At 45.9% G+C, this 24,630-nt stretch overlaps 1 protein-coding gene and 2 long non-coding RNA genes across 4 annotated transcripts in view; 1 reads left to right on the top strand and 2 right to left on the bottom strand.

Annotated features, from left to right (window-relative positions):
• Positions 1–24,630, top strand: part of ROCK1 (Rho associated coiled-coil containing protein kinase 1) — a 251,358-nt gene that overhangs the window by 83,326 nt on the left and 143,402 nt on the right. The window contains exon 1 of one of the 2 annotated variants that reach the window (XM_069731168.1): positions 23,307–23,844. The exons of the other annotated variant lie outside the window; for it this stretch is intronic. Coding sequence (XP_069587269.1) covers positions 23,752–23,844 — 93 coding nt within the window. The 5' untranslated portion in view covers positions 23,307–23,751. Of the gene's footprint in view, positions 1–23,306; positions 23,845–24,630 lie in introns of those variants that run through there. 2 annotated transcript variants of the gene reach the window in all.
• On the bottom strand, positions 330–2,182 carry LOC138641430 (uncharacterized). The gene is made up of 2 exons (XR_011313832.1): positions 1,859–2,182; positions 330–965 (listed from the first exon to the last, which is right to left on the bottom strand). It is a non-coding gene; the product is annotated as an uncharacterized lncRNA (long non-coding RNA).
• Positions 16,457–23,285, bottom strand: LOC138642741 (uncharacterized). The gene is made up of 2 exons (XR_011314091.1): positions 22,955–23,285; positions 16,457–18,792 (listed from the first exon to the last, which is right to left on the bottom strand). It is a non-coding gene; the product is annotated as an uncharacterized lncRNA (long non-coding RNA).

Genomic DNA, 24,630 nt, shown 5'->3' with positions numbered 1-24,630 from the left:
GAGACAAACCCCTCCTCCTCTCCGATTTTTACGATCCTTTCTAAACAGACTGTAACCATGTAAGTTAACTGCCCAGTCATAGCTTTCATCTAACCATGTCTCGGTTATTCCCACTATGTCAAAGTTACCTGTAGATATTTCTGCTTCTAGTTCTTCCATCTTGTTTGTCAGGCTTCTGGCGTTTGCGAGCATGCAGTTTAGAGGATTTTGTTTTGTTCCAATCTCCTCACTGTGGATTGTTTTAGAAATGTTCTTACCTCCCTTCTGAGTATGTTACCCTTACCCTTCTGGTAAGTAGCCAGAGTAAAGACAATATACAGTCGTGTGGCTAGATGCTCAAAAAAATGATTTTATTATAAATAAATTGAACAATATCAATAGCAAAAACAGTACATTTTGTATTGAATCCACACATAACCATATGTTAACTATAATAGTCCCCATTGAGTACACAGGTCGTTGGTCCATGGTAGTTCCATCACATCTCCTTTTATTAAACAAGAATCAGGGCGAAGATGTAGAGATATAAGCATTCATTGTAGCAGTCCCCATTGGACGAACAGATCATTAGTCCATAGTGATTTTCACCACTTCTTCCCTTGTTGAACAAAAGCCAGAGTGGAGATGGAGCAAGTCCGAGGTCCAGAGAATGGTCAATATAAATAATGTCATGTGTCTAAATAGTCCAGGAGTTGATCCCATAGTTCATAAGTGTGAAGCACGAGTAAGGATAACTAAAAAAATCCATACGAAAATGCATAACAAAAAAATAAAAATATGAAAAGAAAACAGCTAACAACCATATACCCAAATAACTAAATATGCTAAAAATTATTGAAAGGCAAAAACATGCCAATGATATGGTACTGTGAATAGAATAAGAAGAGCCAAAAAAGGCTCAAAAATACTGCCCCTGAAATGTTTCATAACGATTCAGATGGATAGTACAAGAACAGCACCCCATCCTTAAGGCCATGTTCACACAGTGCGTTTTTTACTGCGGAACCGCAGCGGTTTTGCCGCTGCGGTTCCGCAGCTGTTTTCCATGCAGGGTACATAACAATGTAACCCTATGGAAAACAGTCACTGCTGTGCACATGATCCGGAATTTCGTTTAAAAAGCCGCGCAGAATAGCTGCGGCAAAAAAGAAGGAGCATGTCACTTCTTTTTCCTGAACCGCAGCGGTTCTGCACCCATAGACCTCCATTGTGAGGTCAAAACCGCAGTAAAACCCGCAGATCAAAAATATATCTGCGGGTTTTACTGCGATTTGATGTGCAGAACCGCTGCAGCAGGAAGTGCGGGGGAGCGGGCGGAAGTGCGTGGGCGGAGTGTGGCTGCCCCCCCGTGCTCCGATCCCGCCCCCCGTGCTCCGATGCCCCCCCCGTGCCCTAATCTCCCCCCCTTATACTTACCCGGCGTCCGTCCGGCCGTCTTCTCCCTGGGCGCCGCCATCTTGCAAAATGGCGGGCGCATGCGCAGTGCGCCCGCCGAATCTGCCGGCAGGCAGATTCGCTCCAAAGTGCATTTTGATCACTGAGATATAACCTATCTCAGTGATCAAAATAAAAAAATAGTAAGTGACACCCCCCCCACTTTGTCACCCCCATTGGTAGGGACAATAAAAAAATTAAGAATTTTTTTTTTTTTTTTCACTAAGGTTAGAATAGGGGTAGGGGTAGGGTTAGGGTTAGAAAACTGCATAAAAAAAAAGGATCAAAAAACGCATCAAAAAACGCATCAAAAAAGGACAAAAAAGGACCAAAAAAAGGACCTGCGTTTTCTGCGAAGAGCTGCAATTTTTTAAAAAAACAGTCCTAAAAAAAAAGGATGGAAATCCTGAACGTGTGAACATACCCTAAATGATGTTTATGTCATGATGTATACGTCCAAAGCAGAAGAAGAGTCCCAGAAGACAATAGAACAATGTCCCAAAGAAGAACCCCACAGCTGTTAGGAGAGCTCTCTGTTGAAAGATGAATAAATAAAAGCAGAAAGATAATTTTCTGGAAGTGATCCACAACCAGATGGGTATGAACTTCTATGGCGGTCCATTCAGGTAAGTATAAACTCCTATATGCAGGAAAGATGAAGGATCAGTAACCATCCAAGACCTAAAATGGAAAACAATGGATGATGAGTGGATCAGGTTGGTCGGACCATGGCACGTGTGGAAGGGGGGACTGTGTGGAGGGGGCCATGGTGCGTGAGGAAGGGGGGACCGTGGTGTGTGTGGAATGGGAGGACCGTGGCATGTGTGGGTTGGAAAGGGGCATGACCATGTGTAAGGGGATGTGTAGCTCGTGAAGGGGGTGTGTAGCATGTGTGAAGGGGGGCCGTGGCAGGTGGGGAGGTGGGCTGTGGCACGTGTCGAAGGGGGGACCGTGGCAGGTGGGCTGTGTCACGTGTGAAGGGGGTACTCCAGCTCCTACTTGACCCTGCCATCCCTTCAGGATGATAATAGCAAATAACCCCCACACAAGACAGTGTTTCCTGAGCTGGATTCGTCATTAACCCCTTCCCTACATGCCCGTACTAGTACTGCTCTGCGGGAACTGATTTCCGGCAAACCTCAGTACTAGTACGGCGGCACGATCACGCGGTCTCAAAGTGAGCACTGCGGTGATCGCGTGTGGATGTCAGTTGTGACAGATGACACCCCGCAGCAATGCCCATGATCGGTGCTAGCGCCGATCGTGGGCATTTAACCCCTCTGATGCAGCTGTCAGTAGTGACAGCGACATAGAGGGGCATCGCGCAGGGACGGGGGCTCCCTGCACTCTCCCACTGGAACAACGCGATGCGATCGCGTTGTTCCGGTGTTCTGGAAGGAGTCCCCAGATCCAAAATGGCCACGGGGCTCCTTCCGGGTCCTTCACGGAGGTGGCTTGTGCCTCCTGCACTGCCTGTCAGATCGCTGATCTGACACAGTGCTATGCAAAGTGTCAGATCAGCGATCTGATGAAATATAGAAATATAGTGATGTCCCACCCTGGGACAATGTTATAAAATGTAAAAAAAAATTAAATAGAATGTATAAAAAAAATAAAAAACCCCAAATAAAGAAAAAAAAAATATATTTTCCAATAAATCCATTTATGTAAATGAAAAAAAAAAACAATAAAAGTACACATTTATTATCGCCGCGTCCGTAACGACCCGCTCTATAAAACTATCCCACTAGTTAACCCCTTCAGTGAACACTGCAAAAAAATAAATAAAAAACGAGGCAAAAAACAACGCTTTATCATACCGCCGAACAAAAAGTGCAATAAAATGTGGTCAAAAAGACAGATATAAATAACCATGGTACAGCTGAAAACGTCATCTTGTCCCACAAGAAAAAAAGACGCCATACAGCACCATCAGCAGAAAAATAAAGAAGTTATAGCTCTCAGCAGAAAGCGAAAAACAATCATTTTTTACATAAAATAGTTTTTATTGTGTAGAAGTGCCAAAACATAAAAAAATGATATAAATGAGGTATCACTGCAATCGTACTAACCCGAAGAATAAAGCTGATTTATCAATTTTACCACATGCGGAACAGTATAATCGCGCCCCTCTAAAAGAAATTCAGGAATTGCTGGTTTTTGTTCAATCTGTCTCCCAAAAATCGGAATAAAAAGCGATCAAAAAATGTCATGAGCCCGAAAATGGTATCAATAAAAACGTCAACTCGTCCCGCAAAAAACAAGACCTCACTTGACTCTGTGGGCCAAAATATGGATAAATTCTAGCTCTCAAAATGTGGTGATGCAAAAACTATTTTTTGCAATAAAAAGTGTCTTTTCGTGTGTGACGGCTGCCAATCATAAAAGTCCGCCCAAAAAAAAAGCTATAAAAGTAAATCAAAGCCTCCTTCATCACCCCCTTAGTTAGGGAAAAATAATAAAATTTAAAAAATGTATTTATTTCCATTTTCCCATTAGGGTTAGGATTGGGGCTCAAGTTAGGGTTGGGGCTAAAGTTAGGGTTAGGGTTGGGGCTAAAGTTAGGGTTGGGGCTAAAGTTAGGGTTGGGGCTAAAGTTAGGGTTGGGGCTAAAGCTAGGGTTGGGGCTAAAGCTAGGGTTTGGATTACATTTACGGTTGGGATTAGGGTTAGCGGTGTGGTTAGGGTTATGGTTGGGATTAGGGTTAGGGGTGTTTGGGTTAGGGTTTCAGTTAGAATTGTTTTTTTTTCACTGTTTGAGCACAAGAGGGGCTCTCCAAACACGACATCGCGTCTGATCTCAATTCCAGCCAATTCTGCGTTGAAAAAGTAACAGTGCTCTTTCCCTTATGAGCTCCACTGTGCGCCCAAACAGTGGTTTATCCCAACATATGGGGTATCAGCGTACTGAGGACAAATTGGAAAACAACTTTCGGTGTCCAATTTCTCCTGTTACCCTTGGGAAAATACAAAACCGGGGGCTAAAAAATAATTTTTGTGGAAAAAAAAAAGATTTTGTATTTTCACGGCTCTGTGTTATAAACTGTAGTGAAACACTTGGGGGTTCAAAGTTCTCACAACACATCTAGATAAGTTCCTTGGGGGTTCTAGTTTCCAATATGGGGTCACTTGTGGGGGGTTTCTACTGTTTAGGTACATCAGGGGCTCTGCAAATGCAACGTGACGCCTGCAAACCAATCCATCTAAGTCTGCATTCCAAACGGCGCTCCTTCCCTTCTGAGCTCTGCCATGCGCCCAAACAGTGGTTTACCCCCACACGTGGTATCAGCGTACTCAGGAAAAATTGCACAACAGCTTTTGGGGTCCAATTTGTCCTGTTACCCTTGGGAAAATAAAAAATTTGGGGGGGAAAAGATCATTTTTTGTGATAAAAATATGATTTTTTTTTTACAGCTCTACATTATAACCTTCTGTGAAGCACTTGGAGGTTCAAAGTGCTCACCACACGTCTAGATTAGTTCCTTAGGGGGTCTACTTTCCAAAATGGTGTCACTTGTTGGGGGTTTCCACTGTTTAGGCACATCAGGGGCTCTCCAAACGCGACATGGTATCTGATCTCAATTCCAGCAAATTTTGCATTGAAAAGTCAAATGGCGATCCTTCCCTTCCGAGCTCTGCCATGTGCCGAAACAGTGGTTTACCCCCACATATGGGGTATTGGCATACTCAGGACAAATTGTACAACGACTTTTGTGGTCCAATTTCTCCTGTTACCCTTGGAGAAATAAAATAAATTGTATGTGAAGTAAAAAATTTGTGAAAAAAGTTAACTGTTCAATTTTTTTTAAACATTCCAAAAATTCCTGTGAAGCACCTGAAGGGTTAATAAACTTTTTGAATGTGGTTTTGAATACCTTAAGGGGTGCAGGTGAGAAATTGCTGGTCAACTTTTAACCCTTATAACTCCCTAACAAAAAAAATGTTTCCAAAATTGTGCTGATGTAAAGTAGACATGTGGGAAATGTTATTTATTAACTATTTTTTTCTGACATATCTGATTTAAGGGCATAAAAATACAAAGTTTGAAAACTGCAAAATTTTAAAAATTTTCGCCATATTTCCGGTTTTTTTCCATAAATAATCGCAAGTAATATCGAAGCAATGTTACCACTATCATGAAGTACAATATGTCACGAAAAAACAATATCTGAATCAGCGGGATCTGTTAAAGCGTTCCAGAGTTATAATCTCATAAAGTGACAGTGGTCAGAATTGTAAAAATTGGCTCGGTCATTAAGTACCAAATTGGCTCTGTCACTAAGGGGTTAAACACCTGCCCATGGAAAGCTAAAGAGACTAGATGTGCAGCCCAAAACATGGAAAGTTTGAAAGGCAGTGGCCGTAACTCGTATCAGACAAAACTGTTGACAGGTTCTTTACTTTCATATGTTATAGCTCATTTCTTTGGTTTTTGTACTTTGTACATATAACGGCTTGGCTCCCCCTTTTTGGCCTGTGCCTTTAGTCTATATACCGTAGCTTTCTACAGGCAGGTGCTTAAACAGTCAGGCCTGGGTCCTGCTCTACAGGCATCTATGGAGGCCATCAGGCACGCTGAGAAGTTTAAAGGGAACCTGTCACCCCAAAAATCGTATCTGAGCTATACCCACCGGCATCAGGGGATTATCTACAGCATTCTGGAATGCTGTAGATAAGCCCCCGATGTAACCTGAAAGATGAGAAATAAAGGTTAGATTATACTCACCCAGTGGCGGTCCTGGTTCGGTCCGGTCCGATGGGCGTCGCGGTCCAGCGCCTCCTATGTTCATTCGATGACGTCCTCTTCTTGTGTTTTTGCAGCGGCTCCGGCGCAGGCGTACTTTGTGTGCCCTGTTGAGGGCAGAGCAAAGTACTGCAGTGCGCAGGCGTCGGGAAAGGTCAGAGAGGCCCGGTGCCTGCGCACTGCAGTACTTTGCTCTGCCCTCAACAGGGCAGACAAAGTACGCCTGCGCCGGAACCCGCGGCAGGAAGACAAGAAGTGAACGGGATCGTAAGAAGATGGGAGGTCTTGGACCACGACGCCTTGGGTGAGTATAATATAACCTGTTTTTCTTACATTTCAGGGTGCATTGGAGGCTTATATACAGCATTACAGAATGCTGTAGATAAGCCCCTGATGCCGGAGGCCTTATCTCATATACGATTTTTGGGGTGACAGTCTCCCTTTAACCACTTATTTGCCGGTTATCTACATCTGTGCCATTGACCATATGTCTGCTGACAGCATACAACTCTGCCGTTAACCAATTGTTTGCTACAGGTCCAAGTTTAACTATACATTTACAGTTCCTGTGTATAGCCACACTCCTGGCTGTGTCTTCTGCTCTGTTTGTCTATCGTCTTGCATTCTCTACTGTCCTGGTCCTCACTGATTCATGTGCAGTCCTACAAGTCCTACACCCTGTACAATTGCCTTTGATCTGTGTTGCTCACGCTCACCTACTGCTTAGAGAATCCACCTTACCAGGTGATCCCATAACAAGGACTCTAGATAAAGAGTATGTCTCTTGAAATGGTGTTCAGTGGAAACAAGATCTTTCAAACAGCTTAAGTGATAGATACAGTGGCCAAGTTCAAGGACCTTTATCAAGTAGCTGATTCTGCCAGGGAAAATGTAGCATTTCACTTGCTATTTAGGCGTCCTGCTAGTTCCCAGGTGTCAGGGGAATTAGGGATTGGGTACATAGGAGAGATCTGGAATCATTGTAGTCATCTCTACACTAGATATGTACACTCGGCCGTGCTGAACATGTGTCACGGAGCTACAGCGACAGAGAGGTTCCAGAGAACCGCAGCGCTCTGGGCCTCGTTCACACACAGTGAACAGAAGCTCTTCTCCTGTATTCTGACCTGGCTGCTTTGTGCCAGCAGTGCATGAGTTAAACTTCTTGCTGAGTTGCTGTGAGCTGGGTCTCTCAGCTGCAGTGGATTTTTGTAATCTCCTCCTCTATATAGACCCAGTCTTGACTACAGCTATGGTCAGTGATCAGTTCTGCTGCCTGGCTTGGAGGTTGAAGGAGCGTAGTATTTGGAGCTTGGAGGTTTATTACAGAGATTGGTGTCTGCTGTTTTTGTTGCATGTAAATCCTGTTTTCCTTCGTGGTTTTCTTCTCTTCCCTTCTATGTGTTACCTCTGTGGTTGTGTGAGCATTTGGTGAGTTTGAGACGTTTAGTTACCTTGTCTGTATACCCTGTTTATTGTTGTGTTTATACACTGGTGCAGTCCTCCCTGGGGGGAAGGGAGAGGGGGCCACTGATAGGGCCTGCACAGGAGAGAGGGATACGCTGGCTGGAGGGCTTTTTGCAGCCGGTTGGGGATTCATTTGTCATTTTCTTCAGCTTTTCATTCTCAATCTAATGGTCAAACAGAACGTGTAAATCAAAATCTTGAAACTTATCTCAGGTGTTTCATTTCAGAAAAGGTCCGGACCTGTGTGTGGGTGATTGGGTTTGGTTGTCCTCGAAAAATATTAAGCTGAGAGTTCCCTCGTGGAAATTGGGCCCTAGGTTCATTGGCCCTTTTAGGATTGTGGCCGTCATGAATTCTGTTGCTTTTCGGCTGGCTTTGCCTCAGTCATTTAAGATCCATAATGTTTTTCATCGCTCCTTACTCAAGAAGGTTGTGGCTTCATCCAATCCGTCCTCTTCAACTCCATCTCTGGTCCTTGTTGATGGAAATCTCGAGTTCCAGATTTCCAGGGTTATGGATTCTCGTTTAGTTCATCGGTCCCTACAATATCTGGTACACTGGAGAGGGTACGGTCTGTTATGATCTGGTGGCCTAGGAGAAGCATGAGACGGACTCTGGAGAAGATGGTCCCTGTACTGACCGCAAACCCTGAACCTAGCAGCACAACTAGAAGTAGCCGTGGGGGGTACCTAACACTCCCTAGACCCCTCGGCACAGCCTAAGATCTAACTACCCCTAAAGACAGAAACAGGAAACCTATCTTGCCTCAGAGAAAATACCCAAAGGATAGATAGCCCCCCACAAATATTGACTGTGAGAGGAGAGGGAAAAAACATACGCAGATATGAAATCAGATTTTAGCATAGGAGGCCATACTAGCTAAAAAGAAAGAAATAGAACAGAGTACTATGCGGTCAGTATAAAAACACTAGTAAATATCCACCACAGAAAATACGGATCACCACATCTGACTAAAGACATGGGGGGTATATCTGCATCTCCAGAGAAATAGCTAGGCTGCAAAAAATCCTTTACAGACCAAGCTGGACAAGACAAAAACATGAAAATGCACAGAACTATAAGGTCCACTGCAGGTGGACAGCAAAAACAAAGCCAGGACTTATCTTAGTAGAAAAACACAGCAAACTGGAGAGACCAGCAGGGAAGTAAATCCTTCAAGAACAATGGGCAACTGGCACTGACTAAAGGATCATGCAAAGCTATATACCCCAGTCAGTCCTGCAATTAGTAGATACACATGTCCACTCCTGCAATCCAGGCACAACTGCATTACCCTCTACAACCACCGGAGGGAGCTCAAAAGCTGAATTCACAACAATGGTCCTGAGGAGAGGACGTGGGTACCTGCTGCCGATGTCCATGCGGTTAGGTTGGTTCGGGCATTTCATACAGCTCATCCTGAGAAGCCTGGTCCTGAGGTTCCGGAGGTCCCTCGCAGAAGGGGGGTACTGTCATGATCCCAATGGCAGGGGATCACAAAAGGACAAGCACAAAAAACAAAACAAGCTCTAGGGTGATGGAAACTGAGCTGACCGCGATCCTGAACCTAACACACAACTAGCTGTAGCCGGGGAACGTGCCTACGATGATTCCTAGACGTCTCGCGCCAGCCGAAGGACTAACTTCCCCTATTAGAAGAAACACAGACCTCTCTTGCCTCCAGAGAAACACCCCACAGAAATAGCAGCCCCCCACATGTAATGATGGTGAAATGAGAGGAAAGCACATACGTAGTTATGAAAACAGATTCAGCAAAATGAGGCCCGCTAAAGCTAGATAGCAGAGGATACAAAAGTGAACTGCGCGGTCAGCAAAAAACCCTACAAAAAACCATCCTGAAATTACTTGAACTCATGTGCCAACTCATGGAACATGAGGAGTAATATCAGCCCACTAGAGCAACCAGCAAAAAGGAATCACATATCTGCAAGCTGGACTAAGACAAAAATCAAGCAAAACGTGAAACAGGAAAATCAAAAACTTAGCTTGTCCTGAAGATAACAGAAGCGGGTAGCAGAGGTAACAAGACACACTGATTACATTGATAGCCGGCGAGGAAATGACAAGAAAGCCAGGTTAAATAGGAAACTCCCATATCCTGATAGAACAGGTGGACACCAGAGACCGCAGAAAACACAAGTCACCCAGTACCATCTGTAACCACCAGAGGGAGCCCAAAAACAGAATCCACAACAGTACCCCCCCCTTGAGGAGGGGTCACCGAACCCTCACGAGAACCACCAGGGCGACCAGGATGAGCCCTATGAAATGCACGGACCAAATCAGCAGCATGAACATCAGAGGCAACCACCCAAGAATTATCCTCCTGACCATAACCCTTCCACTTGACCAAATATTGGAGTTTCCGTCTGGAAACACGAGAATCCAAGATCTTCTCCACAACATACTCCAATTCTCCCTCCACCAGCACCGGAGCAGGAGGTTCAAGCGAAGGAACAACAGGTACCTCATACCTCCGCAACAACGACCGATGGAACACATTATGAATAGCAAACGATGCCGGGAGATCCAAATGAAACGACACAGGGTTAAGAATTTCCAAGATCCTATGGGGACCGATGAACCGAGGCTTGAACTTAGGAGAAGAGACCTTCATAGGAACAAAACGAGAAGACAACCACACCAAGTCCCCAACATGAAGTCGAGGACCCACGCGGCGACGGCGATTAGCAAACTGCTGAGCCCTCTCCTGGGACAACTTCAAATTGTCCACCACATGACTCCAAATCTGATGCAACCTATCCACCACCATGTCCACTCCAGGACAATCAGAAGGCTCCACCTGACCAGAGGAAAAACGAGGATGAAACCCCGAATTACAAAAGAAAGGAGAAACCAAGGTAGCAGAACTAGCCCGATTATTAAGGGCAAATTCGGCAAGCGGCAAAAAGGTAACCCAGTCATCTTGATCAGCAGAAACAAAACACCTTAAATAAGTTTCCAAGGTCTGATTAGTTCGTTCCGTCTGGCCATTCGTCTGAGGATGGAATGCAGACGAAAAGGACAAATCAATGCCCATCTTAGCACAGAACGTCTGCCAAAATCAAGACACAAACTGGGATCCCCTGTCAGAAACGATGTTCTCCGGAATCCCATGCAAACGAACCACGTTCTGAAAAAACAGAGGGACCAACTCAGAGGAGGAAGGTAACTTAGGCAAGGGTACCAGATGAACCATCTTAGAAAAGCGGTCACACACAACCCAGATGACGGACATGGAAATGTGCGTCCAAGGCCTCTTCTGGATAGGCAAAGGTGACAACAATCCACTGGCCCGAGAACAGCAAGGCTTAGCCCGAGCGCAAACTTCACAAGACTGCATAAAAGAACGCACATCCCTCGACAAGGAAGGCCACCAAAAAGACCTGGCCACCAAGTCTCTAGTACCAAATATTCCAGGATGACCTGCCAACACAGAAGAATGGACCTCGGAGATGACTCTACTGGTCCAATTTTCCGGAACAAACAGTCTTTCAGGCGGACAACGATCAGGTTTATCCGCCTGAAACTCCTGCAAAGCACGTCGCAAGTCTGGGGAGACAGCCGACAAAATCACCCCATCCCTAAGGATACCAGTGGGCTCAGAATTTCCAGGGGAGTCAGGCAAAAAACTCCTAGAAAGAGCATCCGCCTTCACATTCTTTGAACCTGGCAGGTATGAAACCACAAAATCGAAACGGGAGAAAAACAGTGACCAACGAGCCTGTCTAGGATTCAGACGCTTGGCAGACTCAAGGTAAATCAGATTTTTGTGATCAGTCAAGACAACCACACGATTTCTAGCACCCTCAAGCCAATGACGCCACTCCTCAAATGCCCACTTCATGGCCAAAAGCTCCCGATTACCAACATCATAATTCCGCTCAGTGGGCGAAAACTTTCTAGAAAAGAACGCACATGGCTTCATCACTGAGCAATCGGAGCTTCTCTGCGACAAAACCGCCCCCGCTCCAATCTCGGAAGCATCAACCTCAACCTGAAAAGGAAGCGAAACATCTGGCTGACGCAACACAGGAGCAGAAGAAAACCGGCGCTTAAGTTCCTGAAAGGCCTCCACAGCCGCAGGAGACCAATCAGCAACATCAGCACCCTTCTTAGTCAAATCCGTCAAAGGCTTAACAACACTAGAAAAATTAGTTATGAAACGACGATAAAAATTAGCAAAGCCCAAGAACTTCTGTAGACTCTTAAGAGATGTAGGCTGCGTCCAGTCACAAATAGCCTGAACCTTGACGGGATCCATCTCAATAGTAGAAGGGGAAAAAATATACCCCAAAAAAGAAATCTTCTGGACTCCAAAGAGACACTTTGAACCTTTTACAAACAAAGAATTGGCTCTCAGGACCTGAAACACCTTCCTGACCTGCTGAACATGGGACTCCCAGTCATCAGAAAAAACCAAAACATCATCCAAATACACAATCATAAATTTATCCAGATATTCACGGAAAATATCGTGCATAAAGGACTGGAAGACAGAAGGAGCATTAGAAAGTCCAAAAGGCATCACCAAATACTCAAAATGGCCCTCAGGCGTATTAAATGCGGTTTTCCACTCATCACCCTGCTTTATCCGCACAAGATTATACGCACCCCAAAGATCAATCTTAGTGAACCATTTAGCCCCCTTAATGCGAGCGAACAAATCAGTCAACAATGGCAAAGGATACTGATATTTGACTGTAATCTTATTCAAAAGACGGTAATCTATACAAGGCCTCAAGGAACCATCTTTTTTGGCCACGAAAAAAAAAACCTCCTCCCAAAGGGGACGAAGATGGACGGATATGTCCCTTTTCCAAGGACTCCTTAACATAATCCCGCATAGCAGTATGCTCTGGCACTGACAGATTGAACAAACGTCCTTTAGGAAATTTACTGCCAGGAATCAAATCTATAGCACAATCGCAATCCCTGTGAGGAGGAAGCGAATTGAGCTTAGGCTCCTCAAAAACATCCCGATAATCAGACAAAAATACAGGAACCTCAGAAGGAGTAGATGAAGCGATAGAAATCGGAGGTGCATCATCATGAACCCCCTGACATCCCCAGCTTAACACAGACATCGTTTTCCAGTCCAAGACTGGGTTATGAGTTTGTAACCATGGCAGACCAAGCACTAAGACATCATGTAAATTGTACAGTACCAGAAAGCGAATCACCTCCTGATGAACGGGAGTCATACGCATGGTCACTTGTGTCCAATACTGAGGTTTGTTCATAGCCAAAGGTGTAGAATCAATTCCTTTCAAAGGAATAGGGACTTCCAGAGGCTCCAGACTAAACCCACAGCGATTGGCAAATGACCAATCCATAAGACTCAGGGCAGCGCCTGAATCCACATAGGCATCGACGGAAATGGCTGATAATGAACAAATCAGAGTCACAGACAGAATGAACTTAGACTGTAAAGTACTAATGGCAACAGACTTATCAACCTTTTTGTGCGTTTAGAGCATGCTGATATAACATGAGCTGAATCACCACAATAAAAACACAACCCATTTTTCCGCCTATAGTTTTGCCGTTCACTTCTGGACTGAATTCTATCACATTGCATTGTCTCAGGTGCCTGTTCAGAAGACACCGCCAAATGGTGCACAGGTTTGCGCTCCCGTAAACGCCGATCAATCTGAATAGCCATAGTCATAGACTCATTCAGACCTGTAGGCGCAGGGAACCCCACCATAACATCTTTAATGGCCTCAGAAAGGCCATCTCTGAATCTTGCAGCCAGGGCGCACTCATTCCACTGAGCAAGCACCGACCATTTCCGAAATTTCTGACAATATATTTCTGCTTCATCTTGCCCCTGAGAGAGAGCCAATAAAGCTTTTTCAGCCTGAATCTCTAGGTTAGGTTCCTCATAGAGCAAACCCAATGCCAGAAAAAACGCATCCACATTGAGCAACGCAGGATCCCCTGGTGCCAATGCAAATGCCCAATAATGAGGGTCACCCCGCAGGAAAGATATAACAATTTTGACTTGCTGAGCAGGGTCTCCAGAGGAGCGAGATTTTAAAGAAAGAAACAACTTGCAATTGTTCCTAAAATTCAGAAAACTAGATCTATCTCCAGAAAAAAAACTCTGGGATAGGAATTCTAGGTTCAGACATAGGAGCATGTACAACAAAATCTTGTATATTTTGAACCTTAGCAGCAAGATTATTCAGGCTGGAAGCCAAACTCTGGACGTCCATGATAAACAGCTGAGGTCAGAGCCATTCAGGGATTAAGAGGAGGTAAGACGCAGCCAGGCTGCAATTAAGGCTAGGCAGCAAACTCTGAGGGGAAAAAGAAAAAAAAAAAAAAAAACTTCCTCAGACTACTTTTCCTCCTACTTCAGCCAATACGATTACCACTTTTGGGCCGGCTATACTGACATGATCCCAATGGCAGGGGATCACAAAAGGACAAGCACAAAAAACAAAACAAGCTCTAGGGTGATGGAAACTGAGCTGACCGCGATCCTGAACCTAACACACAACTAGCTGTAGCCGGGGAACGTGCCTACGATGATTCCTAGACGTCTCGCGCCAGCCGAAGGACTAACTTCCCCTATTAGAAGAAACACAGACCTCTCTTGCCTCCAGAGAAACACCCCACAGAAATAGCAGCCCCCCACATGTAATGACGGTGAAATGAGAGGAAAGCACATACGTAGTTATGAAAACAGATTCAGCAAAATGAGGCCCGCTAAAGCTAGATAGCAGAGGATACAAAAGTGAACTGCGCGGTCAGCGAAAAACCCTACAAAAAACCATCCTGAAATTACTTGAACTCATGTGCCAACTCATGGAACATGAGGAGTAATATCAGCCCACTAGAGCAACCAGCAAAAAGGAATCACATATCTGCAAGCTGGACTAAGACAAAAATCAAGCAAAACGTGAAACAGGAAAATCAAAAACTTAGCTTGTCCTGAAGATAACAGAAGCGGGTAGCAGAGGTAACAAGACACACTGATTACATTGATAGCCGGCGAGGAAATGACAAGAAAGCCAGGTTAAATAGGAAACTCCCATATCCTGATAGAACAGGTGGACACCATAGACCACAGAAAACACAAGTCACCCAGTACCATCTGTAACCACCAGAGGGAGCCCAAAAACAGAATCCACAACAGGGTACTGTCACGGAGCTACTGCGACAGAGAGGTTCCAGAGAACCGCAGCGCTCTGGGCCTCGTTCACACACAGTGAACAGAAGCTCTTCTCCTGTATTCTGACTTGGCTGCTTTGTGCCAGCAGTGCAGGAGTTAACCTTCTTGCTGAGTTGCTGTTAGCTGGGTCTCTCAGCTGAAGTGGATTTTTGTAATCTCCGCCTCTATATAGACCCAGCCTTGACTACAGCTAGTATCAGTGATCAGTTCTGCTGCCTGGCTTGGAGGTTGAAGGAGCGTAATATTTGGAGCTTGGAGGTTTATTTCAGAGGCTGGTGTCTGCTGTTTTGGTTGCATGTAAAACCTGTTTTCCTTCCTAGTTTTCTCCTTCTCTTCCCTTCTATGTGTTACCTCTGTGGTTGTGTGAGCATTTGTTGAGTTTGAGACTTTTAGTTACCTTGTCTGTATACCCTGTTTATTGTTGTGTTTATACACTGGTGCAGTCCTCCTCCCTGGGGGGAGAGGGGGCCATTGATAGGGCCTGCACAGGAGACAGGGATACGCTGGCGGCTCAGGCCTCCTAACCATCATAGGTACCCCTGAGATAAGGGAAAGTCAGGGTTCCATTATAGTGGCAGGGACAGGTGCGGGTCCCAGTACGCCGTCCTGCCCCTTTATTGCCGTTAACGGTGTGACATCATGCATGTATATGGTGGAGATGGAAGGAACAGGTTTCAGATGACAGTTACGATAATAGTTTATCGCCAGATTAGAAGTTAGCGGAATATACGGATTCCACACAATTGGACTATCAAAGGCCCCATTCACATCATGCTTTGTAGACACATTCGGCATGTTCAAGTATGTGCTGAACATATACCCTCAATGTCTTACTTACATAGGTCGCCCACAGGGTCTCACTTTACAGAAACGTCTTGTGCCATTCTTAGTGGACAGCAGTTGACAATGCTTTTCAGCACAGGACATACCTTGGGAACATCGCTACAAAGGCCTGCTCAGCACACGGTCACACTGAGGATTTTACACGAGAAAAAAATCAGATGGGTTTTTCAAGATGAATCCACTACAGGAAAGTTTTTTAGCCATTTTTTTCTTTCCTGAAGACATTTTGGAGAGGAACAGCACATGGTGTATAAGGAGTTTCTACAGTTGAGGTCTTGAAAAAAAGAAGATCGAAGTCAAGTGTGTGGTGGGGGAATTAGGCACGCGTGGAGGGTGGTGAGACGGCACATGTGGAAGTGGGGAGTGACACACACAGAGGGGGGAGAAGAGTGGCACGAGTGGAGATGGGGACTTAGCATGTGTGGAAGGGAAGACTGTGGCATGCGTGGAAGGGGGAACCATGGCACCTGTGGTAGGGGGAACTGTGTGGAAGGGGGGACCATGGCATGTGTGGAAGGGGGGGCCATGGCACACGTGGAAGGGGGGACCGTGGCACGTGTGGAAGGGGGGACCGTGGCACATGTGGAAGGGGGGACCGTGGCACATGTGGAAGGGGGCACTGTGTGGAAGGTCGGACCATGGAATGAGATATGGAGGGCACCACTATACAATATTGAAAATGGGGTTCACCTATGGGCAAAAAGGATAAGAACATGCAAGACACAAGAAAACGCATGCCCATATATTTAGGGAGCACCCAGAAATATTAAATACTCAGTTTATTACAAAAAGTCAATCAACACAGTCATTACACTTAGGACACAATGACAATTAAAATCATTTAAAAACAGTTGTGAAACATCCAAAGGTCATGTCCAATAATGTGGATCATAGACCACCCCGTGACTACTCAAACATGCTCAATATTATAAACAAAGTCTCAAAGATGAGTGTGTTAATACCATTCAGATCTAATTATGAATATATATCAATGAGCGGCCCTATCTATTCACAGTACCATATAGATTGTGTGATGGACAAAAAAAGGGAATTGTTCTATATATGTCTGTGTATATATATACAACAGGTCTAACAAATACCAACAACCATGTGTGGGTTAATAGACTTAATAGTTTAGACAATAATAAAGAAAAAATCCTAAGGTGCAGTCGTCCAATAAACCCAACTGGATACACCTAATATGGTATCACAGCCATGGAATCAAATGCAAAACACAGCATGGTCAGGGATCCATTAATATCTGTTGACATACAGAACCTGTTATCAACCGAGAGGTAAGGAAAAGGAAGGCCAGAGCTCAAACCCCACAAATGGGGCATGGAGATGCCCAATAGGGAGCCATATGAGCAAAGAGTAATAGCGGGTAAACCCCACGCCTATCACCACCAAAGTTGTGGCTTCTTCAGAGGAAGAAATTCATATGCACTGTGTCCAACAAGTGCACTATATACTGTATATCTCATCACTAATTAATGATATAAACCATCTGAGAAAAAACTGACCGGAGACATGGTGAATTGTGCAGAGAGAGTGCGGATATCAACCATCTTGTAAGGTACGGCAGGTTGTCAATGTCGATAAAGTTGTTTTAGCCCCAACCACGCATGCGTCGGAATGTATCAGTCCACAGCTGCGCACAATAGATCAAGACACCAGGATAAGGTGTCGTCACAGAGCATGCAGCGCAAGCGCACAGCTACGCAGCATCCATATCCAGCAAACGCAGTCATCATATCAACCGCAACACAAGAGTGTGTCCGCAGACAGAGAGGAAACCCCCACGCATACAAACATATATCCTCAAAATCAACACAGATGAACTGTAATTAAGCCAAACGAAGAACAAACATACATGTACATATAAACGCACTAGGTATGTGCTGAATTCATTATGTGTGCTGAATATATGTACAAATGTACACTGCCATAAATAAAGAAGCATAGTTCTTTTTAACCTAAACTGAAAAAGTGTAATGATGATGGTTGCGTGCCCACACAAAATATATTGGAGAATAAACAACAACTCCAAGCAACAATTAGACACAATATGACCAACATGCCCATTTTTTTGTGTCCGAGATACTGGGGGAAACCAGTATAAACATATACATAGATGTAAATCGAAACCTGCAAAAAACAGTAAATGGTAAGTAGCCAGAGTAAAGACAATATACAGTCGTGTGGCTAGATGCTCAAAAAAATGATTTTATTATAAATAAATTGAACAATATCAATAGCAAAAACAGTACATTTTGTATTGAATCCACACATAACCATATGTTAACTATAATAGTCCCCATTGAGTACACAGGTCGTTGGTCCATGGCAGTTTCCATCACATCTCCTTTTATTAAACAAGAATCAGGGCGAAGATGTAGAGATATAAGCATTCATTGTAGCAGTCCCCATTGGATGAACAGATCATTAGTCCATAGTGATTTTCACCACTTCTTCCTTTGTTGAACAAAAGCCAGAGTGGAGATGGAGCAAGTCCGAGGTCCAGAGAATGGTCAATATAAATAATGTCATGTGTCTAAATAGTCCAGGAGCTGATCCCATAGTTCATAAGTGTGAAGCACGAATAAGGATAACTAAAAAAATCCATACGAAAATGCATAACAAAAATATAAAAATATGAAAAGAAAACAGCTAACAACCATATACCCAAACAACTAAATATGCTAAAAATTATTGAAAGGCAAAAACATGCCAATGATATGGTACTGTGAATAGAATAAGAAGAGCCAAAAAAGGCTCAAAAATACTGCCCCTGAAATGTTTCATAACGATTCAGATGGATAGTACAAGAACAGCACCCCATCCTTAAATGATGTTTATGTCATGATGTATACGTCCAAAGCAGAAGAAGAGTCCCAGAAGACAATAGAACAATGTCCCAAAGAAGAACGCCACAGCTGTTAGGGGAGCTCTCTGTTGAAAGATGAATAAATAAAAGCAGAAAGATAATTTTCTGGAAGTGATCCACAACCAGATGGGTATGAACTTCTATGGCGGTCCATTCAGGTAAGTATAAACTCCTATATGCAGGAAAGATGAAGGATCAGTAACCATCCAAGACCTAAAATGGAAAACAACGGATGATGAGTGGATCAGGTTGGTCGGACCATGGCACGTGTGGAAGGGGGGGACCGTGTGGAGGGGGCCATGGTGCGTGTGGAAGGGGGAGGGGGCCATGGTGCGTGTGGAAGGGGGGGGGGGGACCATGGCACGTGAGGAAGGGGGGACCGTGGCGTGTGCGGAATGGGAGGACCGTGGCATGTAAGGGGACACGTGTGGAGGGAGGACCGTGGCACATGTGGGAGGCATGGCGTGTGTGGAAGGGGGGGACCGTGGCATGTGTGTAAAGGGGGACCGCGGCACGTGTGGAAGGGGGGACCATGGCATGTGTGGGTTGGAAAGGGGAATGACCATGTGTAAGGGGATGTGTAGCTCGTGAAGGGGGTGTGTAGCATGCGTGAAGGGGGGCCGTGGCAGGTGGGGAGGTGGGCTGTGGCACGTGTCGAAGGGGGGACCGTGGCAGGTGGGCTGTGTCACGTGTGAAGGGGGTACTCCAGCTCCTACTTGACCCTGCCATCCCTTCAGGATGATAATAGCAAATAACCCCCACACAAGACAGTGTTTCCTGAGCTGGATTCGTCATTAACCCCTTCCCGACATGCCCGTACTAGTACTGCTCTGCGGGAACTGATTTCCGGCAAACCTCAGTACTAGTTCGGCGGCACGATCACGCGGTCTCAAAGTGAGCACTGCGGTGATCGCGTGTGGATGTCAGTTGTGACAGATGACACCCCGCAGCAATGCCCACGATCGGCGCTAGCGCCGATCGTGGGCATTTAACCCCTCTGATGCAGCTGTCAGTAGTGACAGCGACATAGAGGGGCATCGCGCAGGGACTGGGGCTCCCTGCACTCTCCCACTGGAACAACGCGATGCGATCGCGTTGTTCCGGAAGGAGTCCCCAGATCCAAAATGGCCACGGGGCTCCTTCCGGGTCCTTCACGGAGGTGGCTTGTGCCTCCTGCACTGCCTGTCAGATCGCTGATCTGACACAGTGCTATGCAAAGTGTCAGATCAGCGATCTGATGAAATATAGTGATGTCCCATCCTGGGACAATGTTATAAAATGTAAAAAAAAATTAAATAGAATGTATAAAAAAAATAAAAAACCCCAAATAAAGAAAAAAAAAATATATTTTCCAATAAATCCATTTATGTAAATGAAAAAAAAAAAAAACAATAAAAGTACACATATTTAGTATCGCCGCGTCCGTAACGACCCGCTCTATAAAACTATCCCACTAGTTAACCCCTTCAGTGAACACTGCAAAAAAATAAATAAAAAACAACGCTTTATCATACCGCCGAACAAAAAGTGCAATAAAATGTGGTCAAAAAGACAGATATAAATAACCATGGTACAGCTGAAAACGTCATCTTGTCCCGCAAAAAAAAAAGCCGCCATACAGCACCATCAGCAGAAAAATAAAGAAGTTATAGCTCTCAGCAGAAAGCGAAAAACAATCATTTTTTACATAAAATAGTTTTTATTGTGTAGAAGTGCCAAAACATAAAAAAATGATATAAATGAGGTATCACTGCAATCGTACTAACCCGAAGAATAAAGCTGTTTTATCAATTTTACCACATGCGGAACAGTATAATCGCGCCCCCCTAAAAGAAATTCAGGAATTGCTGGCTTTTGTTCAATCTGTCTCCCAAAAATCAGAATCAGAATAAAAAGCGATCAAAAAATGTCATGAGCCCGGAATAAAAACGTCAACTCGTCCCGCAAAAAACAAGACCTCACTTGACTCTGTGGGCCAAAATATGGATAAATTCTAGCTCTCAAAATGTGGTGATGCAAAAACTATTTTTTGCAATAAAAAGTGTCTTTTCGTGTGTGACGGCTGCCAATCATAAAAATCCACCAAAAAAAGCTATAAAAGTAAATCAAAGCCTCCTTCATCACCCCCTTAGTTAGGGAAAAATAATAAAATTTAAAAAATGTATTTATTTCCATTTTCCCATTAGGGTTAGGATTGGGGCTCAAGTTAGGGTTGGGGCTAAAGTTAGGGTTAGGGTTGGGGCTAAAGCTAGGGTTGGGGCTAAAGCTAGGGTTGGGGCTAAAGCTAGGGTTTGGATTACATTTACGGTTGGGATTAGGGTTAGTGGTGTGGTTAGGGTTATGGTTGGGATTAGGGTTAGGGGTGTTTGGGTTAGGGTTTCAGTTAGAATTGTTTTTTTTTCACTGTTTGAGCACATCAGGGGCTCTCCAAACACGACATCGCGTCTGATCTCAATTCCAGCCAATTCTGCGTTGAAAAAGTAACAGTGCTCTTTCCCTTACGAGCTCCGCCGTGCGCCCAAACAGTGGTTTATCCCAACATATGGGGTATCAGCGTACTGAGGACAAATTGGAAAACAACTTTTGGTGTCCAATTTCTTTTGTTACCCTTGGGAAAATACAAAACCGGGGGCTAAAAAATAATTTTTGTGGAAAAAAAAAAAAAGATTTTGTATTTTCACGGCTCTGTGTTATAAACTGTAGTGAAACACTTGGGGGTTCAAAGTTCTCACAACACATCTAGATAAGTTCCTTGGGGGGGTCTAGTTTCCAATATGGGGTCACTTGTGGGGGGTTTCTACTGTTTAGGTACATCAGGGGCTCTGCAAATGCAACGTGACGCCTGCAAACCAATCCATCTAAGTCTGCATTCCAAACGGCGCTCCTTCCCTTCTGAGCTCTGCCATGCGCCCAAACAGTGGTTTACCCCCACACGTGGTATCAGCGTACTCAGGAAAAATTGCACAACAGCTTTTGGGGTCCAATTTGTCCTGTTACCCTTGGGAAAATAAAAAATTTTAGGGGGAAAAGATCATTTTTTTGTGAGCGAGGGTTACCATGAATTGTTTGAGGCAAATGTTTCCTGGACGGCTTATCTCTTTGAGGGGAGATGTGAACTGGCCAGCACGCTCACCAGATTTAGCCCCATGCGATTTTTTCCTTTGGGGTTACCTGAAGTCTAAGGTGTATATCAACCGTCCCAACACCTTGGAAGACCTAAGGAACAATATTGAAGCTGAAATTGGCAGACTACCAGTGGACATGCTTGTTAGAGTTCATGAAAACTTCAGAAAACGTATGCAGCAGTGTGTGGATAGCGAAGGTCGACATTTGCCAGATACACTATTTAAAACCATGTAATTTAAAAATTCCATTACTGTTCAGTATAATTAAAATATAAAATAAATTTTTCTAAGGATCATAATTTTTTTATTTCATTCCCAAATCAGCAAATTACCGCGCTCCACCCTGTATATATTTTTTTACAGCTCTACATTATAACCTTCTGTGAAGCAGTTGGAGGTTCAAAGTGCTCACCACACGTCTAGATTAGTTCCTTAGGGGGTCTACTTTCCAAAATGGTGTCACTTGTTGGGGGTTTCCACTGTTTAGGCACATCAGGGGCTCTCCAAACGCGACATGGTATCTGATCTCAATTCCAGCAAATTTTGCATTGAAAAGTCAAATGGCGCTCCTTCCCTTCCGAGCTCTGCCATGTGCCGAAACAGTGGTTTACCCCCACATATGGGGTATCGGCGTACTCAGGACAAATTGTACAATGACTTTTGTGGTCCAATTTCTCCTGTTACCCTTGGAGAAATAAAATAAATTGTATGTGAAGTAAAAAATTTGTGAAAAAAGTAACTGTTCAATTTTTTTTAAACATTCCAAAAATTCCTGTGAAGCACCTGAAGGGTTAATAAACTTTTTGAATGTGGTTTTGAGCACCTTGAGGGGTGCAGTTTTTAGAATGGTGTCACACTTGGGTATTTTCTATCATATAGACCCCTCAAAATGACTTCAAGTGTGAGGTGGTCCCTAAAAAAAATGGTTTTTGCAAATTTTGTTGTAAAAATGAGAAATCGCCGGTCAACTTTTAACCCTTATAACTTCAAACAAAAAAAAATTACGTTTCCAAAATTGTGCTGATGTAAAGCAGACATGTGGGAAATGTTACTTATTAACTATTTTGTATGCTACGACTCTCTACTTTAAGGGCATACAAACTAAAAGTTTAAAAAATTGCTAAATTTTTGCAAAATTTGACGCAAGTCAAATCGAAGAAATTTTTCCACTATCATAAAGTGCAATACGTCATGACGAGAAAACAATCTCAGAATCAGCGGGATCCGTTGAAGCGTTTCAGAGTTATTACCTCATAAAGGGACAGTGGTCAGAATTGTAAAAAATGGCCAGGTCAGGAAGTTGAAAACAGGCTTCGGGGTGAAGGGGTTTTTCTACCTCCATGTGAACCGTTCGTTGCGGATGTCGGAGGTCGCATCCCTGGGTGTGATGTGAGGGAACGAGCTCCCGCGGCCACGTTACTACAAGCTGCAGGACCCGGAGGTCACTGATTCCTCACACCCGCAGCAGGAGCCGCGCCCGCGGGTGTAGCGCTCCCTCCCCGCCCGGAGTCTGGGAGAAGTGACAGCCGGAGAGGTAAGTAATGGGCGCCCTCCTCCGTGTGAGCCGCCGCCTCGCCCTCCGTCTCCCAGCGCATGCGCGGTGCTCCCGCCCGTTTGTGTTTGAACAGGAAGGCGGACATGTTTGTGGAGCGGCTGTGAGTCAGGAGGAGCTTGCGGCATAATCATCATCCGTGACCGTGAGCCACAAGAGGCGAGCAGCCCTGCCTGCAGTGTGTGCCCGGGCGGAGGAGGACGGACGCGCTGACGACAGTTATGCCCGTGTGGCCCGGATACTGAAGCTGGACGGGGACATCCACAGCGCCGGCTGCCTCTTCGTAGTAGCTGTCACCCGGGCTCCGCGGAGCTGTGCCCGGGCCTGTGTGTATGAGTCCGGCGGAGGCCCGAAGGGAGGAGGATGCCGGGGTCCGTTCCGCTGCAGAGCGCGGCGCTGAGGTGGGGGTGAGGGCGCTGGGATCTGGGAGACACGCAGGCAGCCGCCTCCTCCGTCCTGCGCTGTGAGGCCGCCGCACGGACACCGCCTGCAGCCATGACTACCGGGGACAGCTTCGAGAGCCGCTTCGCCAAGATCGACGTCCTGTTACGTGACCCCAAGTCGGAGGTGAACACGGACTGTCTGCTGGTGAGTGTGCGCTGCTAAGCATTGCCGGCCTGACAGCCACTGTTGGGTCTGGGGGCCGTCCCGCAGTGTGTGTCTCCCCCAGGGGCGGTCCCGCAATGTGTGTCTCCCCCGGGGGCCGTCCCGCAGTGTGTGTCTCCCCCGGGGGCCGTCCCGCAGTGTGTGTCTCCCCCGGGGGCCGTCCCGCAGTGTGTGTCTCCCCCGGGGGCCGTCCCGTAGTGTGTGTCTCCCCCAGGGGCGGTCCCGGAATGTGTGTCTCCCCCAGGGGCGGTCCCGCAATGTGTGTCTCCCCCGGGGGCCGTCCCGCAGTGTGTGTCTCCCCCGGGGGCCGTCCCGTAGTGTGTGTCTCCCCCAGGGGCGGTCCCGGAATGTGTGTCTCCCCCGGGGGCCGTCCAGCAGTGTGTGTCTCCCCCGGGGGCCGTCCCGTAGTGTGTGTCTCCCCCAGGGGCGGTCCCGCAATGTGTGTCTCTCCCGGGGGCCGTCCCGCAGTGTGTGTCCCCCCGGGGGCCGTCCCTCAATGTGTGTCTCCCCCAGGGGCGGTCCCGCAGTGTGTGTCTCCACCGGAGGCCGTCCCGTAGTGTGTCTCTCCCCCGGGGGCCGTCCCGCAGTGTGTGTGTCTCCCCCGGGGGCCGTCCCACAATGTATGTCTCCCCCGGGGGCCGTCCCGCAATGTCCCAGGGTGCCGTCCCGCGGTGTGTGCCTCCCCCGGTCCCGCGGTGTGCCTTCTACGGGGGCCGTCCTGCAGAGTGTGTCCCCCCCCCCCCCCCCCCCAGGGGCCATCCCGCAGTG

Source organism: Ranitomeya imitator, chromosome 6, assembly GCF_032444005.1.
Source record: "Ranitomeya imitator isolate aRanImi1 chromosome 6, aRanImi1.pri, whole genome shotgun sequence".
Lineage (NCBI taxonomy): Eukaryota > Metazoa > Chordata > Amphibia > Anura > Dendrobatidae > Ranitomeya > Ranitomeya imitator.
Note: the sequence above shows the minus strand (reverse complement) of the source record. Positions and strands in the feature narration are given on the sequence as shown.